Source organism: Dictyostelium discoideum, assembly GCF_000004695.1.
Source record: "Dictyostelium discoideum AX4 chromosome 4 chromosome, whole genome shotgun sequence".
Taxonomy (NCBI): domain Eukaryota; phylum Evosea; class Eumycetozoa; order Dictyosteliales; family Dictyosteliaceae; genus Dictyostelium; species Dictyostelium discoideum.
Genome location: NC_007090.3, coordinates 3,115,737 through 3,125,736, shown reverse-complemented (window position 1 = coordinate 3,125,736; position 10,000 = coordinate 3,115,737). Strand labels below are relative to the sequence as shown.

Below are 10,000 nucleotides of genomic sequence, written 5' to 3'. Positions count from 1 at the left end.
ATTGATTGGAAAGGTATTAATATTTGAACCATTGAATTCATTCTTTCAAGCACCCAATTTAGCTGTTGATTCCGATAGAAATGCTTATCGTATGTTAACGACAGAGATACCGATTCAAGAGAATATATTGGATATATTATTAACGATTGGATTCGAATATCCATCAGAGAAGAAAATAGTATTGGAACTTTGTGAAGCTCTATTGAAACGTGCAATCTCCATTGTGCATAAATTCAATGTTTTAGTACCATTGACTAAAGTTACATTTGCAGAATCGATTCTTTCTCTATCCAGAATTGAGAATACCTCTGAACCACAATTAGCCTACACTTCTTTATTCTGGCAATCAACCATATTGGCATGTCTATTGATTTGTTTATCACCCTCTATCATTGGCTCCTATTATTGGAATAATTGTCCGACCATTAGAATTCTCATTGAAATGATCATCACTAGATCTTGGAAATTCCCACCTTATCTTCCAAAAGCAGTGGCAAACAATCCATCCTATTTTCAATTAATTGAACAAAATCAAAGAATTGAAGAAAAGAAATTACTCTCTAGAATACCACAATTAACTTCTATCGATTTCATGATATTGGATTCAATTAAAGGTACCAATGGTGTAATTAGACAGCCTCCTGAGGAAATCATTGAAAAACTTCAAAAACTTGATAACGATTTTCATTTAGGGTTTATTCTTTGCAATTGTAGATCACCAGATTTCCTCTTGGATATAATGTCAAATCAAGATTCAAAACAATCAATGATGTGGTTAAATCCAATTATTCATAATGATCCAAAAACTCTTGATATTTTACCACCAATTTGTTTAAGTGAAATACTTTTATCAACTCAATTTGAACAACAACAACAACAACAACAACAACAACAACAATTACAAACACCACAACAACAACAACAACAACAGCAACCAACAAATCCAATAGCACCAAGAGTATTAAATAGAATGTCTTTATTTTTTAATTCACCATCTCCTGTACCAACTTTAGAGATTTTAAATTTCTTTTTTACTTTACTTTGTTCTGATAATCCAATAATAAGAATTTTATCAAAGAAATCACTTTCATTATTAGTTTTACCAATTAAATCAACTTTATCAACTACAACAACAACCACATCATCAACAACAACGACAACCACAACTACAACCAGTACAACCACTTCAACTTCAACATCATCATCATCATCATCACTTAATCCAACTCAACCATCATTAAGAAGTTCTTGTGATAAAATTAAAACTAGTGGATTAAGTGGATCATCAAATGGTATTAATCAATCATCAGATTCAATTACAGCAGTGGCAGGTTCAACATCACCAACAACAACAACAACATCATCATCATCAACTTGTCAAACATATATAACTGAAGAATTTCAATGGTTATTAAAATTAAATAATTTGGCATGGTTTGAAGAATCACAAGAAATCGTTATTTCTGCATTGAAAAAAGCAATCAATGTTGAAACTGATGTTTCATCAATTAGATCATACATTCAATATTTAGTTGTTAATCAAAGTACACCATTCGATGCATCATTTCAAATGGATTTATCTCAATTGATTTTAAATAGAGGTATAATTGCAAATTATTTATTATCAAGTGATATTTCAATATTAATATTTAATGCTTATTTAAATATATTAGAACCATTAAATCAAAAAGATTTATCAAAGAAATTATTATTATTATCATCATCTACCAATAGTATTAATAATATTAATAATAATGATAATAATAATAATAATAATAATAATAATAATAATAATAATAATAATAATAATAATAATAATAATGATAATAATATTAATAAAAATAATGATGATAATAATCATAGTAATAGTATGGCCAATAATAATTTGCCTAATAATAATAATAAAAATAATCAAAAATCAAAGAAATGGGTTAAAATAATTAAAAATAGTAATAATAAAAATAATGATGATAATAGTATGGAAGATGATAATAATGAAGATATAATATATTTACCAAGAATAGTACTTGATTCAATTATTTATTGTATTTCATCATCTTTAAATGTTAATGATATTGATCAAATTCAAAGTATAGTTGCAATACTCTTTCCAACAACAACAACAACAGCAATAGATCAAGATAAAACTTTTGAAATTAAGAATAAATTTTTAGATTTTGATAATCAAACTGATGAAGAACCAATATTAAAGAGTAAGCAACTTGTTGAAGTATCCTTAAAATCATCAATTCCACAACTTATTTCAATTGCATTACAAAGAAATACTTCTGTAGGTTTATTCAATGGTTTAAATGATTATATAGAACAATTGATTTTAAAGGGTATTGAAATGTCATTTTTATCACGTTCAATGATTTTAGAAATAATTGATAAAAATATTGATAAAATTAAATCATCTTTTGAAAATAATAGTAGTAATAATGATAATAATGAAAGTAAAGAAATTAAAGAAATTTTAAATCAAATCATTGAAAATAATGAAAAACAAACAATCTTAAAATTATTTATAAAGGAATCTTCAAAACATGGTCAATTGTTTTTAAATTTTATTGAATCATTGATTTCTGCTAAAAGTGGTGATAGTAAACAAATAACAAAGAAAAAACAAAAATCATCCTTTAATTTATTTAATGAATTTTTAGAAACTGATGAAATTAATAATCAAGAAATCGAAGAAGGTTCAATGGAATTGGATATTAATTTTGAAAATTCAATTAAACATCAAATTTTGAATATTAATAATAATAATAATAATAATAATAATAATAATAATAATAATAATAATAATAATAATAATAATAATAATAATAATAATAATAATAATAATAATATAACTCAATTGTTAGAAGGAAATGGTCAAATAGATTCATTTGTAAAAGCAATTAATTCTTTTGAAGTATCAAAAAGTATTAGTAGTGACATTAATATCAATATACCTTTCTCAATATCGACAATTAGAATTTTAAAGAACACTACTCAACAAAAACAACAAAAACAACAACAAAAAGAATCAGTACAAAAATCAATACAATCTTTATCAAAGTTAATTTTAAGCTCTAAAAATATTAAAAACTATCAAAAAAGATTTATTGATCATATTTTAAAGAAGAAATCAAATTTAGAATTAATTGAATCAGCACAAAATCTAACTTTGGAAAATGGTATTAATAAGGAATTTGATATTTGTAAAGAATGGGAAATATATAGTAGTGGTAGTGGTAGTAGTAGTAATGAAATCAATGATCAATTTAAAGGTACAGAAATTATTAGAAAATTAGTCAATAAACAACACTTTTCAATAATTATAGTTAGTGATCCATTGAAATTAGGTGAAATATTTAAATCATTAGTTAAACAATTCATATTAAATGATCAATTAAGATTGGAGGAGTTTATTGGTGGTTTCTTTACAAAAGTATATTCAAATTCTCTATCTCAATCAAGTACAATAACAATTGTTTTATTCAATTCATTGGTATCATTATTAACTGATTTTGGTTCAAATATTCAAATGAAACAATCATTAGGTATACTTTTAGATTGGACCGGTTTATTAGTTCAACAATTTCTATTAAAAAATAATAATAACAATAATAATAATAATAATAATGGAATTAGTTTAAATATAAAACAATTTTATTTCTTATTATTTGGTAAAGGAAGTTTTAAATTTTCAACTCTATTACATTCACATTTTATTCATAATTCAACTTGGAGAAATTTAAAGATTATGATGCAATGGTTATTTAAAGTTAATAATAATTATAATGATGATGATGATGATAATGACGATGGTGATAGGCCAATCATTGATGCAACACTTGTTCTTAATTTTATAAATGCATATCACCAACATCCAAGATCAGGAGCACCATATTATAGTGCATCAAATACGGCAACTACTGCATCATCAAAAAGTATTACTAATATGTCAACAATTATGGATTCAATGGTAATGCATTATTTGAATCCATCAACTATTAGAACTTTATCAGATTATATAATTGAAGAGATTGATCAAGTTAAAGGTGGTCCTTCAAATTATCCACAATCAAAATTAAGAAATAGAATGAATCTATTGATTTCATCATCAATGATTTCAAAAGAGAATTTAATTTCATTGGTACTTCATTTATCAAATCAATATACAAAATCAACTTCCTCTTCAATTGTAATTAAACAAATTTATTTTGCTTTTCCTTCAACTTTAAAATCAATTTTAACTAATTTTTCACCATGTTTAATTGTATCATCTCCAAATAATTTATTATCACAACAACAACAGCAACAACAACAACAACAACAACAGCAACAAAAACAACAATCTAACAATAGTAATAATATTAATAATAATAATAATAATAATAATAGTGAAAAGAAACAAAAATCAAAAGAACAAAATATAATATTAACAACAAATGATTTAATAGTTAATAATCAAAGTATACCATCAACTCAATTGGATATTATATTACATCGTGTTATATTAAAGATATCAGATATGAGTACAATTGAGAATAGAAATTCTGGATTTATTATAGTTAGAAAATTGGCAATTTTACATCCAGAGTTGATAACACTCCATTTACCAAGTTTCTATTCATTGTTATCAGGTAGAGCTGATACTCCTCTAACTCTTTTCCTAAGTAGAAATTATCATCATTTATTCTATCAAATTTTAGATCTATTGGATATACTAAGACCAATCGTATTTAACAGTCAATCATTGTTACCAATACTTCAAGAATATTTCACACTGTTTTCAAATAATTGTAATCAAAGAATTAATGATTTCATACCAATAGTTTCAAAACTTTGTGATTTCTTATTACCATTCACTGGAAATTATCAAAATTTGGATATACTCATTCAAAACAAAGATACAATTAAATCACTATCAATATTTTATCCAAATGCTGAACCTTTATTATTAAGAATTAAACCAAATCAAATTTCATCTTTATCATCTTCATATTATTTATCTTCATTACTTTCAATTAATAATAATAATAATAATAATAATAATAATAATAATAATAATAATAATAATAATAATAATAATAATAATAATAATAATAACCCATTAGAATTAATTAAATTTAAATTATATGATAATGGTTATAATAATAATAATAATGATAAATTAGTTAAACAATTAGAAGATGTTATTAAAATTACTCAAAATTTACCAAGCTATTTACATTGTATTAAAGATGAATTATTAAGACTAATTCAATCAGATTATCAAAATATTAGAGCAATCTCATATTTTCTCATTCAAAGATATCTTCAATATTGTCCACAAGATGCTGAATCAATGATGGATAAATATTTAAGTTGTTTCCAACATTGGAATCCTGATGTGGTCAAGGATGCAATTCAACATTCTTCCGATTTTTATTGTCTCTCAAATGATCGTTCCGAATATTTAATTGAACAAATTTTAATCTATGGTGGTAAAGATTCAATTAATGATATTAAAAAATTAATTAATCCATTTAGTCGTATATTCTATTAAAAAAAAAAAAAAAACAAATAAAAAAAAAAAAATAAAAAAAAAAAAAAAAAATAAAAATAAATAAAAAAAAAATAAAAAAAATAAAAATGACTATAATGTTTATTTAGTGGATTGATTGATTGGTTAGTTTGGTTGGAAGTTAGTGATCCAGTTTTTGTCATAAATTTTCCAGAAAACAAAAAAAAAATAAAAAAAAATTCCTATAAAGTTGAAAATTTGAGTGTGGGTCGAGTGTGAGTTGAGTGTGGTTTGAGTTTAGTTTTTTATTTTTCCAAAAATTCCCAAAAAAAAAAAAATATTAAAAATTTGATGGGGTTGGTATTAATATTCGAAATGTGTAAAAAGTCATACAACCCAAAAAAAAATAAAAAAAACATTGGTGGGTCGAAAAGACACAAATATTTTTGATCAAAATATAAAAATAAAAAAAATTTTTTAAAAAAAAAAAAAAAAAATTAAAAAAATAAAAAAATAAAATAAAAATAAAAATAAAAAATCAAAAAATAAACGGCCCAGTTTTTTTTTTTATTTGAAACTATAAAAAACTTTTAAAAAAAAAAAAAAAAAAAAACACTTAAAACTTAAAAGAAAATTAGCAAAAACATAAATAAAAAAAAAAAAAAACATTTCATGAAATTTATATTTGCATAAATATTAATCCCTAAATAAAAATAAAAAAATATAATAAAAGGTTATTGAAAAAAAAAAAAAAAAAAAAAAAAAAAAGATAAAAATAAAAAAATAAAAATAAAAAGAGAGATGACAATAAAAATTAGGTCAGAAGAGACATGTACAGAATCTAAATTTTTTTATCATAACCAAGATGTAACTTATAATTATCATTTGGATATGGTTGATAATGGTATTAATATATGGACTAGTATACATGGTAAAAATGCAGGACTATTACCATTTGTTTTTCAATCATTTCAAATTTCTTCAGAAGAGGATGCAATTTCATTCTATAAATATGTTAAATTAATTGGAACTGGTTGTTATGTTGCAATTTTAATATCTGGTAATTTACCCTATCATAGTAAAAGAATTACAAAGGCAATGAAATTGGTTGGTGGTGGTAGTAAATCGATTGAAACCCTTTCAGATTCAAATCCAAACTTTTGTTTAATTGGTTATAAAGGTCAAAAAATTGGTTCTGCAAGACAAGCAATTGGTGACGCCGATATCGAAGAAGAAGGTGGTATTTCAGTTTGGATGATGACCACTAAAAATAGATGTCTCTTTAAAAATAGAATTTTAATAAATTTAAGAAATAAAACACCTCTAGGAACTATTAGTCAACTTTATAAAAAACATATTAAAAAAGAAATGACAAATAATATTTATTTATAAATCTATATATAATATAATACATAAATTGAAGGAAGAAAGAAAGAAAGAATGAAATTTTAAAAAAAAGAGCGGACAAAAAAAAAAAAAAGGCAAAGATTTAGGGGAAAAAAAAAAGAAAAAAAAAAAAAAAAGAAAAAAAAAGGTGGTCAATATGCTCAACCTTTATACATTTAAAAAGAAAAAAAATGGACTATAAGTCAATATATTTATTTAAACACAGTGAATTATGTTTAGGAAAAAAAAAAAAAAAAAAAAAAAAAAAATTAACCAATAAAATAAAAAGTTCAACAATACTCAATCAATTATTGGTAAAAAGTTTGGATAGCAAACCATAGATTCAATTCAAGTTAATTTTTGAAATTAAAAATACAAGAAAAAAAAAATAATAAATAAAAAAAAATAAAGTAAAAGTCAAAATCCAATTATTGGTAAAATTCATATTAGTTGACAGAAGAATTGGCAAAAATAAAAAAGTTATGTAAATATCTGGCAACTGAAACTTTTGCAATTATCCAATCCAGTCAGTTAAACCCAAAGATAGGAAAAAAAAAAAAAAAAAATATTAAAAAAAAAAAAAAAAAAAAAAAAATTAAAAAAAAAAAAAAATAATGATAATTAAATTGAGAAAAAAAAAGAATTAATATCTTTTTTGTTTATTTTTATAAATATATATTTTTTTTTTTTTTTTTTTTTTTTAATGAACAATTTAGCAATTATTAGACAGCTACAAACTCAAAGAGAGATTTACACAATAATTTATGATTTAGCTTGTCAACATATACCAGGTACAGAGAATCAAAAAAAAAGTCACCATCAGTGTTGCTTCCAGATGATCACCCACAAAAACATTGGTCAAGAAATCAATTTTGCACTTTGTCGGGGACCCATCTTACAAACTTGGGATATCAAAAGTTACAAAAATAAAACTGTCAAAAGGAGAGCCATTAGCTGATGTATTTAATGATGCTTGGATTGAAAATAATATTAAAAAAGAAAAGGTGGTCAATATGTTCAACCTTTATTATATACTATTTAAAAAGAAAAATGAACTATTAAAGTCAATCTATTTATTTAAATAAACACAGTGAATAATTATGTTTAGATTGAAGAAAAAAAAAAAAAAAAAAAAAAAAAATTAACCAATAAAATAAAAAGTTCAACAACACTCAATTAATAATTGGTAAAAAGTTTGGATAGCAAACCATAGATTCAATTCAAGTTAATTTTTGAAATTAAAAATAATAAATAAATAAATAAAATAAAATAAAAAGTCAAAATCCGATTATTGGTAAAATTCAAATTGGTTGATAAAGAATTGGCAAAAATAAAAAGTAATGTAAATATCTGACAACTGAAACTTTTGCAATGATCCAAACGTATCCAGTCATCAAAACCTAAAGGTAGGAAAAAAAAAATAAATGAAAAAAAATAAAAAAAATAAAAAAAAAATGATAATTAAATTGAGAAAAAAAAAGAAAAAATTAATATCTTTTTTGTTTATTTATTTTTGACCCAAAATCAACTTTCAACCATGGTTTGAAAATATCTTTTTTTTTTTATTTTTTTTTTTTTTTTGAAATTTTAAATCCCAAAAGTTATATTCAATTTCAAATAACTGAAATGCAAGTAGATATTTTTGTCTTTTTCAAAGTAAAAATAAAAATAAAAAAAAAATTAAATTAAATTAATTTAAATTAAAATTATCAATTAATATATAAAAAAATTAATCAAATAAATAAGTTGATTGAGCAATCAAGATTTAATAATTAGAAAAAAAAAAATTAAATTGAAAATAAAAAAATTGAAAATAATATTGAAAAAAAAAAAAAAAAAAAAAAAAAAAAAAAAAAAAAAAATAAATAAAAAATTAGGAATTTTTTGGGGGGTATTTATCACCTTAATATCTCAATAAAGAATGTGGAGCCAACCTCTCAACAACCCCTAATTTTTTAATAATTTATTTATTATTATTATTATTATTATTTTTTTTTTATTTTTTTTAATTTTTTTTTTTTTTTTTTTTGAATTTTTTTTTTAATATTTAAATAAAAAATTTTTTAATACCTCCATAATCTAATTGTATAAAATAAATTATAATAACAAATTTCATTAAAAAAAAAAAATTATTTCATATAATTAACAATAATATTTTTTTTTTCTGTATAATAAAAATTCTTTTCCAAAAAAAAAAAAAATTAAATAACAATTTTTATAATAAATTAATAATTAAAAATGGCCAGAATTGATTATGCTGTAAGCTTTAATTTATTTTACCAATTAAATAAATAAATAAAAATATAAAAAATAAAAAGTATAAACAAATGATATTAATTCTTTTTTTTTTTATAAATATAAATTTTTATTATTTTTTTTTTTAACCTTCCAAAAGACTGCACCTCTCTTTGTGATCGTTGGTTTGGCTGTCGTATTGACCGGCGCCACCGGTTATAAAAGACTCTCATCTGATCAAGATATTAGCTTAACTAGAAAAGGTCAAATGTTATGGAAAGATAATCCAACTCATAAATTTGTTGACAGAAATACCACTATGGGCTATTTCAAAACCATTGAAACTGGTAAATACTTAAAAGAATAAATAATAAAAACTTTAGAAACAACATATGTATATATATAAACAAAAAAAAAATAAAACAAAAAAATAAAAAGAAAATAGACCCACCAAAAATATATTTAATTGTACAAATCTTGTTTCTTTTTTTTAATTAAGTTTTAAACGCACTTATTTTTTTCATTTTTTATTTTTTTTTAATTATTTACTTAAACACACTTATTTTTTTTCATTTTTTTTATTAAAAAAATTAAATAAAAAAAATAAAAAATAAATGAAAATAATAAATAAAAAAAAAAAAAAAATAGTAGTAAGATTTGTTAATCAAAAATATATTTATTATTAACATTAAATATTTGTTAAAATCTCGAAAAAATTTGAATTAATTTACAATGAATGATGAAAAATGATTGGTTTTAATTTGATTTGTTTTGGTTTGGTTTGGTTTGAAGGTGCAAATATATGGTTTTTTTTTTTTTTTTTTTTTTCTTTTTTTTTTTTTTTTTTTTTTTTTTTTTTCTCGCAAAAAGAGATTTGTTATG

The 10,000-nt window shown here is 21.7% G+C and overlaps 3 protein-coding genes across 3 annotated transcripts in view; all 3 read left to right on the top strand.

Moving 5' to 3' along the window:
- Positions 1-5,539, top strand: part of ints1 (integrator complex subunit 1) — a gene marked incomplete at both ends in the record, with an annotated part of 7,602 nt that extends 2,063 nt beyond the window's left edge. The window contains one exon of the mRNA XM_633160.1: positions 1-5,539. This exon is cut by the window's left edge and continues 1,924 nt beyond it. Coding sequence (XP_638252.1) covers positions 1-5,539 — 5,539 coding nt within the window.
- A 759-nt stretch (positions 5,540-6,298) lies between these two features.
- On the top strand, positions 6,299-6,889 carry DDB_G0285347 (hypothetical protein; the record flags this gene model as incomplete). Its single annotated transcript, XM_633159.1, has 1 exon — positions 6,299-6,889. One exon carries the CDS (start codon positions 6,299-6,301, stop codon positions 6,887-6,889), a length of 591 nt encoding a protein of 196 aa, XP_638251.1.
- Positions 6,890-9,121: 2,232 nt separating this feature from the next.
- Positions 9,122-9,485, top strand: DDB_G0285345 (hypothetical protein; the record flags this gene model as incomplete). Its single annotated transcript, XM_633158.1, has 2 exons — positions 9,122-9,142; positions 9,279-9,485. The coding sequence occupies 2 exons, from the start codon at positions 9,122-9,124 to the stop codon at positions 9,483-9,485; spliced, it is 228 nt and encodes a 75-aa protein (XP_638250.1).
- Between the last annotated feature and the right edge of the window lie 515 nt (positions 9,486-10,000).